This window comes from Pantherophis guttatus, chromosome 2, assembly GCF_059756535.1.
Source record: "Pantherophis guttatus breed Tessera chromosome 2, ASM5975653v1, whole genome shotgun sequence".
NCBI classification, from domain to species: Eukaryota; Metazoa; Chordata; class Lepidosauria; order Squamata; family Colubridae; genus Pantherophis; species Pantherophis guttatus.
The window spans coordinates 260,222,143-260,243,511 of NC_142064.1; the positions used below are offsets into that span (position 1 = coordinate 260,222,143).

The 21,369-nt window shown below is 40.4% G+C and overlaps 1 protein-coding gene across 1 annotated transcript; it reads left to right on the top strand.

Moving 5' to 3' along the window:
* Positions 1-5,311: 5,311 nt before the first annotated feature.
* LOC148115671 (E3 ubiquitin-protein ligase TRIM39-like) lies at positions 5,312-20,978 on the top strand. The gene is made up of 7 exons (XM_087888161.1): positions 5,312-6,423; positions 7,201-7,296; positions 7,669-7,899; positions 9,088-9,110; positions 11,322-11,440; positions 12,253-12,285; positions 19,558-20,978. The coding sequence occupies exons 1-7, from the start codon at positions 6,010-6,012 to the stop codon at positions 20,070-20,072; spliced, it is 1,431 nt and encodes a 476-aa protein (XP_087744287.1). The 5' UTR covers positions 5,312-6,009; the 3' UTR covers positions 20,073-20,978.
* Positions 20,979-21,369: the final 391 nt, after the last annotated feature.

Below are 21,369 nucleotides of genomic sequence, written 5' to 3' on the forward strand. Positions count from 1 at the left end.
ACTGTATCATAAATTCTGTAAAGCCATTAGCCACTTTTGAGAATTTTTTCTCCAAAGAATCAAACTTAGATTTCACCAATTCTTTAATTTCCTGCTTAAATTTTTCAAGTTGCTGATTCATAATCTCCTCCCTTCTTTCAATCTCCTCTATAAAAAATTCTATTATATTAAAATCAGGTTTCTGAGACTGAAGAGTTAAGACTTGTTCCTTTAAGTTGTTGTTGGGGGAATCCCCCCCCTTCTTGTTTATCTGACTTTATGAGTCTCAGTGCCATGTTTCCGCCCAGGCAGGCTTTGTTAAAAAAAAAGCAAGAAAAAAAAAAGGGACTTCTTTCCAATCAACAACAATATCAAGTCTCCAAGGGAAGAAAAAGAGAAAAAGACACAGGAGCGAAGTTTTGTCTACAAATGTAGCCAGTGGTATTTATTCCGCTACATTGTAGTAATAGAAAACGGAAGGACTTTCCCTTTCAGTCTCTCCTCCAGCCGACGCCATTTTAAAAGACTTTTTTTCCTCTTTCTTTTCCTCCTCTCTCTTAAGTAATTTTTTTAAAAAAAATCAGTAAAATACTTGCGGTTCAGTATTACAGGTCCAGCTCACATTTTCTTTGAGTAGTCTGTTAAATTTGCAGGCTTGCTTTTGACGCCTGGCTCTGCATCAGCAGAGGTCTCCCAAAGCCCGGAGCAGCGGCTGGGGATACGGGGCATCTCATCCGCTCCGTCCCAAAAGTAAAGGAAAAACTTTTGGGACTCCGCAGAGAGTTCTACCCACCCCTGCCGGCTCTATCTCCGTTTCCTCATGGAAACGGAGTTTTTTCGAGCCGCCATTCCGTTGTGAAGGCGGCTCTGACAGGCGATGGAAGCTGACGATCCCAAAGGAACGTCTGGCAGCGACAAACAGCAAACCGAAAGTCCTTTTTTGAACCGGAATTCAAAAAATTGAAAATGATTTGACAAACACTCAGGATAATAGCTTAGAAGAAAAACCTAAAATGGACGCTGATCAAAAGTATGGTAATGCAGAAAATCTGCAACAGAAGATTGAAAAAGAGATTTTAATGGTACAATATAACTTCACAGAATATGCGATAAGATTAAGAGGTTTGCAGGAAAATAATAGAGATGATTTAAGGAAAATATCTTCTGAATTTCTAGCTGGGATTCTAAAGGTTCAACCTGACGAAGTGTTTTGTAGGATTGACAGAGTTTATCGAATCAACTCCTGGATTGCCAAGCAAAGGCAATTGCCTAGAGATGTGGTGATTTATTTTACAGATAAAGAAATTAGGAATAATATCGTGCAAAATTCCTTTAATTCTAATTTGCAATTGTATGGAAGAAAGATTTGGATTTACAAGGAACTCCCACCTAAGATATTGATGGAAAGGAAGAAATTTGGTTTTCTGGTGAATGAATTAAAAAAGAGAAATATCCCATTCAGGTGGGACGCCCCAGTTGGTATTATATTTAGATACCAAGGAGAAAGATATCAGCTAAATACTGTTGAAAGAGCAGAAGAATTTTATCAAAATAGGTTGAAAATGAATTTAACATCTTCAGGTATAATACAGGATAAGCAGAAGGAGCCGGAAATAAAGGTAAAATATCGAATTACAGAGACTGTACCAGATGAATTGCCTTTGGATTTATTGGATACCCCAGCTGGACTATCTACAAATTTGAGAGAAGTGGCATCTAATCTTAATGTGATGACTTATCAAGGCAAGGATAAGCATGGAAACCAATTAGGGGATATACAAGGGATAAAAAAGAAACATGAGATACAAAAACAAAACCAACAAGACCAATCTACAAAGCAGAATAAAAACCGACCAGATGATACACAATTTGTAGAAAGGAAACCAGGATGGAAACCAAACCCACAAAAAGAAAAGAAAAAAAGAAATAGGTGGCATAAAAATAGAAATTTCTAAATCAGGCAACAGTGAAGCCAGTGACTTTAAAATATGAATGATTATGTGTAAACATAGAAGAGGCGACGTATTGGTTAATATCATCCTGAGGATTGTGGCAGATCTCTGCATGGCCGTAATCTGGGGACGTGAAACGAGCCTTAAACTGATGGATTTGAATTATCTATTTTGGAATTTCTTTTTGTGTTGATAAACATATTATATTATCTTGAATCACAAGGCAAGAGAATTATGCTGGGGCATGCAGAAGATCGGGTTGTTACCCACTACGATGATGGGAATTAATAATCCTGATGAAACCCATAATTATTACTATATGGAATATAATTATAATGTCACTCGGGTGGTTGTTTTTACTTTTATATATATAAGAAGATATTTACTACTGATGGGGGCAGATATGATTGAAGATCCTGAATAAACTGTTGCACCAGCAAGCTATGTTACCCGATTATGGATGTTGGTTCTACCAATCCAGTGGAAAGACCTCAAAGAAGATACTATATGGATTATAAATTTAAAGTCATTGTCTTTTCTTTTTTTTTATTTAGATATAATGGAAAATATAGACATATATTTTTAAGTAGTGTGGGCAGTGAATCAAAGATATTAAGAAATGTTGTGTATGGTAATTTTGCATGATAGTGGGTGAATAAGCTAGTTAGTAGATTGATTAGTCTAAGAAAAGGGATTTTTAAGTGATATATTTAGGGGAGTGGAGGAAATGGATAGAGTGGAATAAATGTTAAACTAGATTTTATGGGGAAGGCCGCTTTGAAATGTTATAGTAATATATATAGAAGATTAAATGTTAAAGTAGGACTTATCGTATAGTTTTAAAGTGGAGAAGTTATTCTATAATGTCATAGTATAATGTCTTTTTTTTTTCCTTTCTTTTCTCTTTTCTGAAATGTATGGATAAAGGGGGATGTTATAATATTAATAATATTTTTAGTAAGTAAAGGTCAATATCTAGAGGAGGGAGTAAGTAATCTGTTATGAATTAGGGGTTTTTTTTTGTTATGAAGAAGTCACAGGGGGGATGGGTGGGGAGGGGGGGTTAGGGAGGGGGAGGGAGAGGGGGAAAAAAAAGGGGGAAATTTGTATTTAAAAAAAAAAAAGAATTCAAGCTAGAAGCCCTGAGTTCTAATCCTCCCTTAGGTACAAGGCCAGTTGGACCCATTACATTCATTCAGCCTTAGGAAGAGGGCAATGGCAAGCCACTCCTGAATTTTTATCGAGAAAAGTGGAGGGAGATTCGTCTAGGTAGCCACCAGTGGCCAACACTGAGGCAGCCCAAAAGTGGCTTTGATATTGAGATGGGCGTCAGATCCAGTTTGATCTAGTGGTTAAGGCACCAGGCTAGGAAGAGGAAGACGGTGAGTTCAAGTCCTACCTTAGCCCTGAAAGCCAGTTGGTAACTTTGAGCCAGTCATTCTGTCTCAGTCCAATCCACTTCACAGGTTTGTTGTGGGGAAAATAGGAGGAGGAAGATGTGTTGGATATGTTTGCCACCTTGAGGTATTTATAAAAATAAAGGCGAGATACAAATAAATAATAAGGGGAGTGAAACTTAACACTGATATGGTGACTTTGATTGCTAACAGCAGCTCTCTGGAACATCTCAAAGCATCTAAACTGAAGTTGCTGTTGACAAAGGTGCATGTGAGTTATCCAAACTTACCTAATACAGGTAGTCCTCGATTTACAACCACAATTGAGCCCCAAATTTTTGCTGTCAAGTGAGACGGCTATTAAGTGAGCTTTGCCCCATTTTAAGTGCATCATGAGGGGGAAGGGAAGGTAAAGGAGGAGGTTTTGACAGGAAGGAGGAGACCAAGAGAGAAGGCGAGAGGGAGCAGAGAAGGGAAGTGGGGCCTCCTGGCTCATCTGGCCTCCACCCCATAGAATGAGGGGGGAAGCAATGCATGAGGATAGATGGGAAAAGGGGGAGAAAGGAGGGTTGGGAAAGGTAGGGAGAAGTGTGGGAGGAAAGAAAGGAGGAGAAAGATGGAGAGAATCAAGGAAGGAGCAGAGGCAGCGGCAGGAGAGGCTAGCAAGCAGCAGGAAGGAGAGAGGAAGAAGGACCAACCAGACTTCTGACCACCACCCAACCGTGTGATCCGCCTGCTGAGGAGACAGCACAAGGGTCCAGCTGGAAGGACAAGATAGCAGAGTCCAGCTGAGCCGGGCAAGTGGGGGGATCCAAGTGGATGGGCAGCCACATGATGGATTGTAAGAGGGAAAGGGGGACCTGGTCCCCAGCGACCCTTTCAGGGGTGACGCTACATCACCATCTTTCATGTCACAGTTGTTAAGTGAATCACTTCCGTTGTTAAGTTAGTGACACAGTTGCTAAGTGTGAATCTGACTTCCCCGTTGACTCTGCTTGTCAGAAGGTCACAAAGGTTCATCACACGACCAGGGGACCCTGCAACCGTCACAGATATGAGCCAATTGCCAAGCGACTGAATGTTGATCATGTAATCGTGGGGATGCTGCAATGGTCGTAAGTGTGAAAATCTGTCATAGGGCACTTTTTAATGTCTATATACCTTAAAAACGAGAAATGTTAAGATGCTTGTTTATTTGACTTCACAACCTACACATGGAGAGCCACTGATCTAATGATTAAAATTAAATTAAAAACATAATTAGCAGTATTTGATGCTGCTGGCCAGCCTGGCTAGGTGGCTCAGTGGCTAAGACGCTGAGCTTGTCGATCAGAAAGGTCGGCAGTTTGAATCCCTAGTATAGGTCTCCTGCATGAGCAGGGGGTTGGACTAGATGACCTCCACGGTCCCTTCCCACTCTGTGACTGTTACATGTGAATTGTTATAGTCCATCTCACACTCAGCCGGATGTTTAGAGTGAATTTGGCCTTTTGATCCACCTGTTGAGTCCTTCCCAAGAACAGACAGATGTTTGTTGGTTTCAAAGGTATCATTGTAGGATGTAAGCTCTTCCAAGTAATGCAACTATCATAAATACCTGCCAGTCTGAAAGCACCCAAATTGTGACTACAGGGACACTGCCACAGATGTTAAGTGTGAAAATGGTTTTAAGCCTTTTTTTCCCCCAGAGCCGTTTGTACCTGGTTGCTAACAAATAGTCATAAATTGAAGGTTACTTGTAACTCCTTTCGTCCTTATTAAATTTTATTGCGTTCCCTTTAATCCATCAAGATCACTTTCAATGTTATATAAAGCTTCTAATTGATTACGGAGTGGGCGGAAATATAGGGGAAAGTCTGAGGGAAAGCTGAGGAAAGGGGAGGGGGAGGAGGAGGGGGAGGGGGAAAGAGATGGAGAGAAAGGGAGGCAGGCAGGGGAATCGAAGGAGGAGCAGAGACAGGAGGGAGAGAGAGAGGGAGAAGGGCCGACTGGCCATCTGATCACCTCCACCACTGCCTGATCCGCCTGCTGAGAGGAGACTCCAGAAGGGACCGGCTGGAAGGAGAAGACAGCAGAGTCCAGCCGAGCAGGGCAAGTGGAGGGGCCTGAGCAAAGGGACCAGAGTGGAGTGGCAGCCACAAGGAATGGACAGTGGCCCTTTCGGGTGTTGAAGTCAATCAATCAACCAATCAGAATATAGACCCTATATATACCATTTGAAACCCTCCAGTCATAAAGGGGCCATGAATCCCCACCTCTCCATTAGCAGAATGTGTGGATCAATAATTGATCGGGGGGGGGGAGGGGATCCCATGAATGTTGGCTTCTCCCCAATATTTTAAACTTGTTTACTCTCTTTAACAGGATCAATTGTAATTGATCGGGGTTCGTCCCAGGGATGTTTGCTTCTCTCCACAGTTTTTAAAACAATTTTCCCTTTAATGAGCTGGTTGGGCTGAGAATAACTGATCGGGGCTCCGTCCCTTGAATTTTTCCTCCTCCCCAGTTTGTTCCTTTTAAAATACTCTCCTTCTTCTTTAAGAAGCCAGCGAAGATGCCCGCAAGACCAACAATTCATTTCGGTTTCCCGTCTGGGCAGAGCCCAAAGTCGGCCAGCTGATTCGCAGGGAAAGGCGCGAAACTTAACTTTCTCTTTCTTTGTCCCGGCGGAGGAGGCGGCGATGGCGGCCGAAGCGCCCTTGCGGGATTTCTTGGCAGAAGCCACCTGCTCCATCTGCCTGGACTTTTTCCAGGACCCCCTGCTCATCCCGGAGTGCGGCCACAACTTCTGCCGGGGCTGCCTGACCCGCAGTTGGGGGACGTCGGAATCAAAGGCTTCCTGCCCCCAATGCAGACAGACCTTCGTTCCCCGCAGCCTCCTCCCCATCAGGCAGCTGGCGCGGATGGCTGAAGTGGCCAGGCGATGCGGCGGCTATCCGGGCGAGGAAGGAGGGAGCTTCTGCTCGAAACACCGGGAGCCCCTCAAGCTCTTCTGTAAGGGCCACCAGTCCCTCATCTGCTTGGTCTGCTACCTATCCAAAGAGCACAGGGGCCACTGGGTGATCCCTGCGGAGGAGGTTTTCCAGGACTACCAGGTAGGACTCAGCCAGGAGAAATCGCTGGGGAGGGGAATCCAGTGCCTGCCCTTGCAGTCTTTTTACCTCTTTACTTGCTTCCTCCTGCTTTATCCCACCCCTTATCTCCCTGCCTGCAATTTTTTAAAAATAGGTTGACATCCCTGTTGTCACTGATCAAAATTCAGGTGCTTGTCAACTGTCATGTTGTGTTGTCCTGGGCTCTTGTGTTCACTCTTTGCCATCTTCTGATAAGCAAAGTCAATGGGGAAGCCAGATTCGCTTAACTGCTGTGTGACTAACCTGACAATGCAGTGATTCACTTAACAACAGGGGGAAGAAAGTTTGTAAAATGAGACAAAACTTCACTGTCTTGCTTAGCAACGGAAATTGCCTGTATGGAGAAATAGGCTCCCTTCACCAGCTCCCTTTCCACATTTGCTCTAGAGCAAAATTGTCATGGAGTCCTCCAAAATCTTGAGTCCAGACCCCCAAAATCATTCCTGCTGGATCAGCCCAAACTTTCATTTCGCAGTGATGCTTCTCGGATGACTGCAACCAGGAGATTCAGGCAGCTCACTTTAATGCCCGTGCAGGTAGTCCTTGGCAATGAAAAAAGTGACATAATGTTTTTTACCCTTGTGATCATTGCAGGCATTCCATGGTCACATGATCAAAATTTGGACGTTTGCCAACTGTCATGTATTTATGATGATTGAATATACTGTGTCTTCTAACTGGGTCTTCCCTCAGATGTAATTCTTTACGGACAAGAAACTCAAAACTTGTATTTTTCAGATCAAGGTGGAGGATTGCCTGAAGGCTCAGAAGGAGCAGAAAGAAAAAATAGCTACATACAAAAGAGACACAGAGCAAAAAGTGCAGGAGATGCTTGTAAGTATTGATCCAACGGTTAGGAGCTTCTGAGTTAATAGGAAGGAGAACCTCATCCGCCATCTTTGATAATAGGCAGCCTGTCTGTAAGTACAAGTTCTGACTTTTTTCTGTCTACTTTTTTGAAATCCCTGATTGCTAAGAAAATTTTCATGAGAGATCATTTAAACTGGATCCTTTTTTTTTCTTTTTAGAAACTTCCCCCTTCCGGTTTTTAATATCAAAAGGGTTTTTTTTCTCCTTAGGAAATTATCCCACCTCACTTTTTGATTCTTCAAGGAATATGTTTAATTATTATAACAAAATTAAAATAATTAAGTAAAATAATTAAAATAAAAGTATGCCTTTTGCTTTTTCTCTTTCTTGTTCTAGGACCTCATTGAAAAAGAGAAAAAAAATGTGGTGGCTGAATTCAGAGAGCTACAACTCTGGTTAGAAGTACAGGAGAAGCTTCTATTGACTAAAATGGAAGAAACGGAGAAGGATATTATGGCAAGAAAGGAGAAGGGTTTGGCCAAGCACATGGAGGAACTGGGCTCTCTTGACCATCTCATCCAGGAGATAGAAGAGAAGCTTCAGCAGCCAGCCAGCAAACTCTTACAGGTCAGGTTGGATCATAGAGATCATAGAATCCGAGGGCTGGAAGAGACCTTGGAGGTCTTCTCTGCCCAAGGCAGAGAATAGAATAGAATAGAATAGAATAGAATAGAATAGAATAGAATAGAATAGAATAGAATAGAATAGAATTACAGCCTCAAGTTTTTATTTCTTATATTTACTCATTATTAGCCATGTGTATAAAAACTGTTTAGTCTAATAAGCAAAATCAAGTATCAAGAGTTCTTTTTTTTTCTATCTCAAGCAGAAAGTTTAGAAGCAGCTTCCAAGTAGAAGCAATGGGTCATATCTAATTAAAGCAGTCAATTTTGTCATTTTTTCTAGCTATATCACTTTTTCCATCCCTTATTCTCTTGTGGAGGTTGATATTCCTTTCCATGTCTGCATGTAGGATTCTGGCTGCGTTCGACTCTTTCTAAGGAAAGGAACGGTCACTAAATGAACTATTTAGTCAAGGACTAACTGTAATGGCTTAAATTAGGGATACATAATGTGATACAGAAAAAGCAGGCCATGCAAAAAGCAGGAATTCAAAGTATTGGTCACTGTCTTTATATTCTTCACAATTTGAGGTTTCTGTCCCCTATTAGGGGATGTGGTGGTGGGTGTTCTTTGTGGGGTCTCCCCCTCCCCTTAATCTCCAGGCAAGGAAAAACCCAACACTGATGACTTTCTACAAAGTATTATAACCACCTGGATTTTCCAAAGTGCCTTCATTCTGGAAGCAGAAATGCAGCGGATTTTTTTTAATCCTATTGATGCATTATTTTGTTTTTCAAATGGTCTTTTCTTTTTGCTATCATGTTTTATATATAAATATATATCTTCTGTAATTGTGTTGGATTCAATCTGGGTCTAATTTTTCTTAGACAAAAAAGTAAAAACAATACCTCTCTAAAAGGGGGGGGGGGAAGAGCATTTTTTTGTTGAATTCAACCAGGGTATAATTTTTCTTCGGTAAAAAAGTAAAAACAATACCTCTTCAAAAGAGGTTGAATAGCTGAGGAAAAAAGAGCAATGGGATTTTTTTTTCTTTAAAAAAATGGAAGTACTTTATATGTCTGTTAGTGTCTAGTTGTCCAGAGGATTCACTCATTTATTTTGTAAATGTAAGAATTTAATTTTCTGCTTAGGAAATGGCTCCTTTCAATGTTTCGTCTCTCTTTTTTTTAGGACATTGGAAGCATCTTGAAGAAGTAAGTAAATCCACCCTTTTCTTTACTGTCTCACAGATCAGCAGCTCCTCCAAAAGTTTTCCTATTTTGGAAAGTTCTGTTTGTACTTAGCAGTATTTTAATGTAAAGATTGCGTACTGTATTTCAGGGCTTTTTAGAAATTTCCTCAGATAACTTCAACACAATATAATTAGCAATATTTGATATGATCAATTATTGTTGGTTGCATAGTCAGCCAGACATTTAGATTTAATTTGGGATTTCTTCCCTATTGAGTCCTCTCTAAGAAGAGACAGATGTTTGATCGTTTTGAAGGTATCATTGTAGGAAACTATCAATAATAATAATAAAACAAAAACAAAAACACATATCCTTCACATTCTACACAATTAAATTGAAAACCCGTGATAGTGCATTAGTATTGCACTATACAGTAGAATTCAGCAGAGTTACCGCTCTGGGATAGAAGCTGTTTTTCAGCCTATTTGTCCTTGTTTTTATTTACCGTCTGCCAGATGGCAGTAGTTCAAAAAAAGGGGTGCCCAGGATGAGATGGATCTTTAGGAACGTTTTGAACTTTCTTAAGGCAGCGGGAGCTATAAAGGTCTTCCAAGGAGGGGAGGGGGCAACCAATGATCCTCTGGGCAATGATCTTAACTCTCTGGAGCGCTGTCCTATCTGCCACAGTGCAATTGGCAAACCATACACAGGTGCAGTAAGTTAAGATACTCTCTATAGTGCAGCGGTAGAAGGTCACCTGCAGTTTTTCATTCGGTTGTTTTTTCCTGAGTAGTCTCAAGTAGTATAATCTCTGCTGAGCCCTTTTGACCAGTGCTGCAGTGTGAGCACCCCAGGTCAGATCCTCTTTTATGATAACCTAAAACTGGCCACTTGTTCCACCTGGTCTCCATTGATAAGCGAGGGCTGGATATCTGATACATTCCTTCTGTAGTCCACTATAAACTCCTTGGTCTTATTGGTGGTAAGGACCAAATTATTGTCTCCACACATTGAAAGCAACTGCTCCACCTCCTCTCTATAGGCAGACTCATCCCACCCCCTGGAGATGAATCCTACCATTGTTCTATCATCTGAAAGTCCAAGGTCCTGAAGTTTAGATAGACACTAGTCTATGTGGAAGAATTGTGTTAAATGCAGAACTAAAATCAATCAAGATCAGTTTGAATGTTATATCCATCGTCTAATTACCTACGTCACCCATAGTAGTCATGTGTCATCAGTCATTTGGTAAGATACAATCCATTGTTTTGGCCAAGAGATTCACAAGAATTTTCAAGAGTAGGGAGCCCCAAAACTGAAACTTATTGGCCTTTATTAGATCTCTCCTTTAACTTGATGAAGGTGGATGAGTGCAGTTCTGGATCAGGATCCACTGAGTTGCACATAGTGCCCATATTTGAATAGCTAGCCAGAGAAATGACTGAAGCCATGGAAACAGGGCTCTTCTCAGTCAACAGGAGTGCTGATTTCCCACCAGCTTACCAGGTACTTAGGATCCGAGGACAGGGCAACACAAGAAAATGACAATCAATGACTTAATAGCTGGCCATCAACACCCCACTTAGCAACTAAAAGCCACACACAATCAGGCACCACATAAATACAATGCGTAGAACAGCCCAGTGCAGACATTCTGGAGAGAGAGAGAGAGAGAGAGAGAAGTTCCCTAAGGATGGGCTCCAGCACGAGTCTGAAAGCTCAGAAGTCAAAACCTCCAGTGACAAACTCAGATTAGATCCTGTAGCTAGCCAATCCTCAAGCACCATCTGATGGTTTAGAAAGCTTCTTCTATTGGCATATTGATAAAGGTTGCAGGAACTGGGCATGGCTAGTCTAGTGAAGAGAAGGACCAGGGGAGACATGATAGCAACAGTGTTCCAATATTTGAGGGTCTGTCACAGAGAGGAGGGGGTCAACCTGATTTCCAAAGCACCTGAAGGCCAGACAAGGAATAATGGATGGAAACTGATCAAGGAGGGATTCAACCTGGAAATAAGAGAAAAATTCTGACTGAGGAGAATGAACCACTGGAACAGCTTTGCCTTCAGACGTTCTGAAAGCTTCATCACTGGAAGCTTTCAAGAAGAGGCCGGACTGCCATCTGTCAGAAATGGTGTGGGGTCTCCTGTTAGGGTGGTTGGGGGGGATGCTGGACTAGATGACCTACAAGGTCCCTTCTAACTCTGTTATTCTGTTATTTTGTCTTGCCAGATACCAGGCAAAGGAAATATATGAGAATCCGGTGGATTTAATTCTAGAACGGAGGTGGACAATCTGGGATTACAGTGATATGACTGAGCTTCTGAAAGGGGCCATGAAAAAACTGAGAGGTAAAAAACAGCCGCTGGGGTTTTACACTGGATGACATTTTGAGCATCCAAGAGCGATTCTGGGTCAATGTCACATAGATCAAAGAGGGATCGACTTCAGGATCAGTATCTCAGTTAGGATTGTAAGACGAGGCTACCTGTATTCATTGTATCCCAAATCTATGTGCACTGATCACTGGGGAAGCAGAATATGTTTCCACTAAGTATAATGGAATATATGCAGGTAGTTCTTGACTTACAACCTCCGTTGAGCTGAAAATTTCTGTTGCTAAGCAAGGCAATTGTTAAGTGATCTGTGCCCCATTTTACGAACGTTTTTGCCACAGTTATTCAGAAAATCAGGACAGTTAAGTGAATCACGGTTGATAAATGAATCTGGCTTCCCCCATTGACTTTGCTTGTCAGAAGCTCCCCAGGAAGGTTGAAGAGGACAACCCCAGAACCATGGAATGCTTCAACCATCGTAAATACAAGGTGGTTCCCAGTACCTGAATTTTGATCACGTGACTGGGGAGGCTGCATCAGTCATAAGTGTGAGAACCGGTCATAAAGCACTTTTGTCAGTGCTGCTATAATTTCACTAAAGAAATAGTTGTAAATTGAGGACTACCTGTATATTCCATATACAGGTAGAATATATTTATACTTGATGGAATATATATAGCCACCAATGACATTCTGGCTTGTAGCTTTCCCTATTCCTTATTTCCTGATCTGAGGCCAAGGAAAGCAAACCAGGGAATCTGAGGGAGGCCCTTTTGTTGCTCCAATTCCAGTGATGAGATGCTGAATTCCTCCCTTTTCTTCCCCAGATACTCTGGAAAGTGGACTTCAAGTACAGGAAGGTAAATATGAGTTATAGGAATTGGAATTGCTTGCTGTTTTAAGCTCTGATGCCAGTAACTTTAAGATAAACATAATAGAGTAACAAAAAAGAAAACTATAGTATTAAATACTTTAAAGACTATGATTATCCAGTAAACTTTAATGATTATATGATTTATGAACTATTACTTGCCATTTATATGTTCAATATTTGCTAATGCAGCAGAGACAAATTCCCTGTGTGTCTGATCACACTTGGCCAAATAAAGCTTTTGTTCTGTTCTGCTCTACTCCTACTCCGCCCCGCTGTGTTATGTTCTGTACATAATCTGAAAATATTGAATTCCTACCAAACTAATAACTTCCTGTTGATTTTACTGCCTGATTATAAATTGGTGACCAGGTCTTCGTTAGCAGAGAAATTAGATCCTTTGGGTCAAAGCACATAGCTAATTTGGAGCATCAGGCTGGTCTCCACCAAGTGGGCCATCAGACTGATGAAAGCAGAGGTTTCCTGTGCAAGATCCTCCCCTTTTGTACATGCCTGTGATATCCTGATGTTCCCAGAGAAAAGGAGGGATCTTCCTCACATTCCATCCTGTGTCCCAAGTTACCTCTGGGGTGTCCTTCTGATTCTTACCAGTTCAGAATTGAAACACGTCAGCCTCTTGCTCTGCCTGACCTTCTGGATTAATGCTCCAGACAGAGTCCCTGTTCAACCTGGGCCCTCCCAGCAACTCACTGAAGGCAAAGCCAAAAACTTTCCTGCCAATTCCATTAATCTCATCTGCAAGATGGAAGCTAAAGAGAATTGTGCATGGAAGCTGGAAGAGGTGGAGCACTGTGAAGGGTTTGAAGGACTTGGCCAGTGTAAGACTTGTGGACTTCAGTTCCCAGAATTCTCCAGCTAGCATGGCGGAGCTGGAGGGCAATCAGCATAGTGGTGGCCACATGAGAGACTAGAGACTAGGGGATTTGACCAGTGGAGCCAGGAGACAAAGAGCTGAGCGGAAGAGCCAAGAGCGATACAGGTAATCAACGGATCCTGAAGGCGTACAGTTTAGTGGCAGCTGAAGGGGAGGCAGATGGACAGGAATGTTGCAATATTTTTAGGATCAGACTCAATAATGATAATAAAGATTAGAGGTTTAAATATATTTCTCTTTAATCATAACAGGCATTCTATATTCACTGAATATTCACAGATAGAAGCAAGGAAAATGGTGAGGGTGGCTCCTTATATATACAAAGGGCGGAGTCAAGAATGGGAGTGGTGAATTATGAATACATTAGGAAACAAAGAATAAGTTAACCCCCGATATCCCATATATACATTATTTACACATTAGGGAATAAGGCATTTACATCTGACAAATCCCCCTCTAAATGCCGGTTCGCTATACAACACCAATTACATTCAGATTCAGGACAATATAAGACATATAATTTTGAAGTTAAATATTTGTGCTGTTTAGAAGGTAAAGGCTTCATTAATATGTCAGCTAATTGTTCAGAGGTATCACAATGCACTGCTTTGATAAATCCATCTTGAGACAATTGTCTCACATGTTTAAACTTTATATCTATGTGCCTGGATCTTTGTCCAATGGCATCGGATCTGGATATTTCAATGGCTGCTTTATTATCTTCATGCATAACAAAAGGTAAAGCAGGTTTTTTCCAGACATCTGAAATCAAATCATTAAACCATACAAGGTTATTTGCAGCTTTGGATAAACAAACATATTCCGCTTCTGTGGTTGAAGTGGCTACCAGTTCTTGTTTACCAGTGTACCAGTAAACTGGACAGTTATTTAATAGAAAAATATAACCAGAAGTGCTCTTTCTGCATGATATATCTCCAGCCCAATCCGCATCTGCGTAACAAGTAAGTTTTGGTTCTTTGTCATTACTAGGTTCTAATACTAAACAAAAGTCTAATGTACTTTTTAGATATCTTAGAATTCTTTTGACAGCTTCCCAATGATACATAGTTGGTTTACTAACATGTCTTGACAATAGATTGAGAGGTAATGCAATATCTGGCCTGGTCCAATTAGATATATAAAGAAGTGAACCTATGACTGATCTATAAAATGTATTATCTTTGAATTCAGGGGAAGACTCATCAGTGTTTCTAAGGAAATCAGTTTGCATAGGAGTGTCACATGGTTTAGCATTGTTTAAATTGCATTTGTTTAGAAGTTCAATAATCTTATCTTTCTGAGTAAGTTTGAATCCCCTTCTAGTTTTGTTAATTTGTACACCAAGGTATTTGTTTACTTTACCTAGAGATTTCAACGAAAAATGTTCGTTTAGCTTATTTACGAAGGTTTCTCTTCTCTCCTTGTGTTTTCCTATATATAAAATATCATCTACATAAATTAACACGAATTCAATGTGATCATCACTTTTTTTTACAAAGAAACAGTTATCAGCGGTGGTAGCGTTAAAATCCATGGTCTTAAGTACTTTTACCAAACAATCATACCATCTTTTGCCAGATTGTTTTAACCCGTATAGACTCTTGTTCAATAGCCAGATTTCATTCTTATTAGTGTATTGACTGTGTGGTGCCCTTACATATATTTCCTTATCTAGTTTTGCGTGTAAGTACGCAGTCTGTATGTCATATTGAAATACATCAAGATTGAGTGCAGATGCCACTACCAGAGCTGTTTTAACACTCTCTGTTCTCACTGTGGGGGAGTATGTGTCAGTATAGTCCTCCGGATACTTTTGTGCATAACCTTGTGCAACTAATCTGGCTTTGTATAGAGTATTGCCTCCTTCTAGATTCTTAATTTTATAAATCCACCTAGTACCTATGATTGTTTTATCTTTAGGTGCAGTCGCAGGTGTGAATACATTTAATCCTTGCAAACTTTCCATCTCTTTTTTCATAGCTAGTTCCCATTTTTCCTTTTCTTCATAAGGGAGTTTTAATACTTCCTCATATGTATTAGGTGTTATTTGTTCACCATCCATATGCATTATGTAATCTCTGTATTTACCTGGTATTTGATTTCTATTGTTTCTAATAGCTCTTTCAGGTTTGCTATGGTTGTCATGCAAATATCTTGCTTCCTTTTTTGTTAATGTGTCTGTCTTTATTTTGTGCTGACTATTTGTCCAAGTTTTGGTTTTGTTTGTATTTTTGTTGATATTTTGATTTTCTATTGTTCCTTCCTCACAAGATTTTGTATCTTTGCATTTATCTGGAAATATTTCATTAAGATGTAATTTAGACCAATTGGCTTGTTCATGGAACACAGCTGTTCTGGAGACTATAAATTTGTTACTATTATCAATGAATCTGTACCCTTTGGTGCCAGTTTCATATCCCATAAATCTTAATCTTCTGGATACGTTTTCTCCCTTTCTTCTCAACTGTTTAGGTATGTGTACGTCTGCAGTGACTCCAAATATGTGCATGTGTGCTAATTTGGGTTTCCTATTATACATCACCTCATATGGTGTTTTATTCACAATACTGGACCAGGTTCTATTTTGAGTGTAATTTGAATAATGTAAGGCTTCTGACCAAAATTGTTTGCCTAAACCAGCATCCTCTAATGTGCACCTAATCATGGTTTGTAGTGTGGAATTCTTTCTCTCTGCAATCCCGTTTTGGAATGCAGAAAATGGGCTAGACGTGAAATGTAGCATTCCTCTATCCTTTAACCATTGGGAGAATTCTTTAGACATGAATTCACATCCCCTATCTGTCATAATTTGTTTTATTCTGATATTATGTTGTGTTTCTATGCGTTTGTAGAATTCCTTAAATTTCTGAAAGGTTTCATCCTTGTGTTTTAATGTGTAAACAAAACCATAGCGACTGTAGTCATCTACTATTGTTAGGAAGTAACGTTTTCTATAAGTGATTGATGGAGTTAATGGACCAACTAAGTCCATATGTACTAAGTCAAAAATTTTGTTAGTTGATCTGTTGGATTTTTTTGGCCTGGGACTAGTTTTTAGTTTAGTGGATTTACATACTGAGCATTCCAAATAATTTTCACAATTTTTTATTTTGACACCTTCTGCGTGTTCAGTCATTTTTTGTACTACAGGAAAACTTGCATGTCCTAACTTCCTATGTAAGATGTGAGCACACTCATCATGAATTGGTTTACCTATTCTTGGTTTCTTCTCTTTGTGTGTATTTGTGTGATCATGAGATATTTTACATTCATCATTGTCACTGTTACTAACATTTTCATCATCTGCCTCAATACAATCTTCCATATTTGAATCAATGTTATGTAACCATCTTTCTTTTGTTACCAGATAGGGTAGGCCTCCTTTAATCATCACAGTGCCTACATTTGTTTTGTCCTTCTCTAAAGTTGCTTTCCCCTTTGAGAAAACTATATTGATGTCAGAATCTCTACTTAGTTTTATGACACTTAGTATGTTATGAGGTATTTCAGGAATTAACAATACCCCCTCTATTTTTCCTAGACCAGGCAATGTTATGTTTCCTCTGCCTAATACTTGAACCTTTTCTTGATTAGCTACCTTTATTACAAACTTATCTTCTGTAAATGAAGACAGAATATTTTTGTTATTAGTGGTGTGATTGGTTGCCCCAGAATCGATAAGCCAATTATTGTTCTCATTTTGTTGTGTTTTAGTGCTGTCTTGTTTATTTAGTCCATTCAGTGAACCAGATTTTCTCTCTTTTGAATTTTCTCTACCCCCTCTACTTTCTCTGTAATTTGGTGGGCTTCTATATTTATATCTATCTGTGGAAGACTGTCTATAATTGTATCTGCTTCTATATTCTGGCCTATGTCTCTCCTTTGATATTTTGGGACAGTCTCTTCTATTGTGTTCCCTGGACCCACAATTGTGGCATTTAAAAGCTTCATTGTATTTTTCTTGGAAAGCTACCTTCCTAAAAGATTTGTGTTCTGTGTGATTGCTAGAACGATTTTTTCTTGAATTGTCTTCTGCTATCAATTTGTTAGATAGACTCTCTATGGATAAATATCCTAGATTGATGGTGTCTAAGTGTGACATAAAACTATCCCATGATGAATCAAGTGAATTGATAATAACACTTTTCATTGTTTGATCTGAAATCACTTCCCCCCTCAGATGCAGCTCAGCTCTTATTTTGTTTAGAGATATCAAATGCTCACTTATGGAAACCCCTGGTTTTACTCTGGAAGAAAAGAAATCCTTAGACATTCTTGTAGTGGTAGCTACACTGTCGCTGTGAAACAGATTAAACATGCATTGAATTATTTCTGAAACAGTTAGGTTTGGTTTGATACTATGATACATTGCAGGAGATACGCTAGATATTATTAAGAAGAATGCTCTATGATGTAAACAATCTATTTTTAAAGTCCAAGGTCTTCTTGGAGGACTAGTGATAAAGAATAGTAAATTTTCTTTCATAAAGACAACCTGGAGCTGTTGATACCACTCTTGCAAATTAATGCCATCAACTCTAAGTTTTGGGAAGTCACTGGGTAAGTTTCCCACATTATTTTGTCCATTACTTACAACCTGAGGTAGTCCGTGATCTCGCAAGTGCAGGAAATTGCAAAACGGCATGGGGATGCTCGCAACGAGTCTGCGTGGTTCTCTGGCCAGTTCAAGTCTTTCCGGACCGTCTACGTGGTTTCGCACATGCGCGTTGCTCATTTCTTCTTTGGCATCGTCGTGGAAGGTTCTCTCCATTTCAGCTCGTTCGCTCTGCTCCTCTTCAGACGAGTCGGTCTCTGGCTCGGTTTTAGGAGTTCTGATGGCGGCGACTGTTCTTCTCTTTCTCTTGTGTGCGTTGGTATTTGATCCGGTCTGCGGCGTGGGGCGGAATCGGCATGGCTCTCTGGGCTCGGGCGTCGTCGCTCTCGAAGTCAGGATGGGAGCGTGTAGGTCTTGAGGTATCGGCTTGTTCTCTTGCTTCTTCGTTGGCGCTTTGGAAATTTTTAATTTTGGCCCAAATGCAGCAAAAAGCGTCTTCATTGCTGATTTTATTTGGGATTTGGTTAAATTGTCTTCGCTTTCTGATTCGGGTTCTTCTGGAGAATTCGAATCTTCCTTTTCACTTTCGTTGTCTGATAACGTTTTTCGCGCCAGAAATTTTGAACTGAGCATTTTGATTGGCTCTGCTTCGCTCCCTTTGGAGGCTTGTTGAAACCAAGATGGCTGCCATTCAAAATTTCGCGCGGTATCACATCTTTTCTTTTTCATAATGACTTTCTCTGTAGTCATATCACTCACAGTTTTTTGGTCTTTGGGTTTCTCTTTGACGATGTTTTTCTCTCTCGCTGTTCCGCTGTTTTTCAGCATTTCTTGGAGATTCGCGATGAGACTTTCATCATTCTTCTGGCTTTTTAATAGCTTCAATATTTCTGACCTGAGTTCGTTATTTTCTATTTCGATTTCCTCCTGGTCATTATTTTCATTTATTAGTTCTTCTTCTTCTGTGGTGTACTCTTCGGATTCTCTCGAAATCGCGTTTGTGGATTCGTTGATTATTTCTTGTTCAGTTTCTATTTCTTTGCTGTAGGCCCTGGTGTTGGGCCTATCTTTCTTAGACATTTTTAAGTATTTATTGAGTCAATTAACCATCCTCTGCTACCAGCTTGTTGCAATATTTTTAGGATCAGACTCAATAATGATAATAAAGATTAGAGGTTTAAATATATTTCTCTTTAATCATAACAGGCATTCTATATTCACTGAATATTCACAGATAGAAGCAAGGAAAATGGTGAGGGTGGCTCCTTATATATACAAAGGGCGGAGTCAAGAATGGGAGTGGTGAATTATGAATACATTAGGAAACAAAGAATAAGTTAACCCCCGATATCCCATATATACATTATTTACACATTAGGGAATAAGGCATTTACATCTGACAAGGAAGATGGCAAAGGCAACCTAAGTGAATGGAACAAGAAGGCCAAAGGCGAGAGGGGTGCCAAAGAGGCTGGCAGTAAACAGAGGATGGGACATAGACAGTGGGAGAGTCTGAGTGCTTGGAGAAAAGGCAGCAGAGGGGAACTGGACACTAGCAGCCCCATCAAAGGAATTCTGGGAGTTGAAGTCATAAGTCTTACAGTGGCCAAAGTTGGAGGACTGTTGACCAGACAATGGCTTGGGTGTTGTTTAAGAAAACAATGAGTCTTCCAGTCCTGGAGGGGGTGTTTGGAAGCTGAACTCCATTCACACAAGAGGCCTTAGGGTTAAGGTCTTGCGGGTGAAGACAAACTAGGCCTGCAGCTGAAGCTCTTGTTCTTCTCCTTCCTTCCTTCCCTTTCCCCTTACAGAGAATGTGAGTCTGAATCTATGTACAGCCAATCCTGACCGCCTTGATGTCTCCGAAGATCAAAAAAGTATCAGAGGAGTTAAGCCAGTTAAAGAAAAATATCGCGCCTCAAATCCCATGAGATTTGTATCTAGACCTTCTGTCCTTGGCTGTCAGATGTTCTCCACAGGGATACATTTCTGGGAAGTTATTGTTGGAGATAGAGAAGGATGGGGTGTAGGGGTTGCCAAAAATCCAGTGAACTTAACAAATCTTGATGGGGAGATCAGGCTCTGGGAGTTTGTGAAATGGGGAGGGAAATACCAGGCCATATCTCCATCAAAATGCTGTGACCTGGTCCTGACTGAGGAGCCCACGAGGATCCGCATCTCTCTCAGCTGCGAAGGGGGACGAATGAGCTTTTTTGATGCCAGGACAGCAATTCTGCTCCATACAGTCTCAGACCCTTCCTTGGTTGGAGAGACCCTTCTTCCCTATTTCAGTTTGGGTGAGAGCAGCTGCCTGACACTCCCCTAAAAGAGGGGACATTCATAGACAGGAAAACTCCCTATTTGCCAAGCAGGGATCTCTGAAAGCCCTTTAAGCAGAGATTCCTTAGCTTTTTGCTACTTTTTAGCTTCCTTTATTGTTCTATGCCACTCTGGTCAGTCAATCAGTCCTTATAAAGGAATAACCTGATCAGCATTTTTATTTGTCTGGATAAAAAAAAAAAAGAGGTATCCTAGGAGCTTTATCGGCTTTAACATCATGTGTTGAGATGTATCAGTATTAAAGATACCTTACAGCTAAGCCTGTCAATCATGATTTTATATGTCTGTCACGGCTCTTCATCCCATTCATGGATCATGCTTGTTTGTTTAATGTTAGTTGCAATCCATGATTGTGTAGCTGTCCATAACTCGGGATATTCTGTAATGTTTCCCCCCTTTTTTTTCTTTCCTTCCCACTGTTTTCATCCACTTTTTCTTTTAACACATAATTGTCATAATCCAACAAACTATTTTAGGGCTTCAGCAAATGTTATACTCAATATAAGCTTTATAGCCTCACAGTGTTGTTTTTTTGTTTTTGTTTTTTTTACAAATCCTAGTACTTTTTCTGTCTTTTTATTCTTACGTAAGTTATCTGCAACAATCGAATTACTGATTGTAAGACTGACTGCAATTTTATATAGTAGGTGTCTCATGGATTGTAGTTTTGCAATTTTATGCCAATAAATTTATTCAGTGCAATACATAGAAACAGAAAATGCCCAGAAGACAGTAGACAAAAATAAAACATGCCATCTGTTATCAAGATAGAAAACGTGAGTCCTCTGTGCCCTAAATGTGTCACCTGGCTCAAGCCAAAAGTCAAAGAGAATGGTTAACAGAATTGTAACAATAAAATACATTATTAAATAAATACATTATTTGACAATAACACTGTTTTTCCTTCTTGCTTTAAGCCACTCTGCCTTTTATTGAGTAATTAGAAGTAATTTGAGTAAAAGAAGCCAATCTAGCGTGGTCGTTAAGAAATCAAGGTGAAGCCATGAGTTCCAATCCTCCCTTAGGTAGAAGGCCAGTTGGCCAGGTAGAAGGCCACTCAGCCCTAGGAAGTGGGCAATGGAAGCCACTCCTGGATCTTTAGCAAGAAAAGTCCAGAGAGCCACCAGGGGTCAACAATCTGAGGAACCTCAAAAGTGGCTTTGATATTGAGATGGGAGTCAGATCCAGTTTGGTCTAGTGGTTAAGGTGCCAAGGTTGGAAGAGGGAGACTGTGAGTTCAAGTCCCGCCTTAGCTATGAAAGCCAGCTGGGTGACTGAGTCAT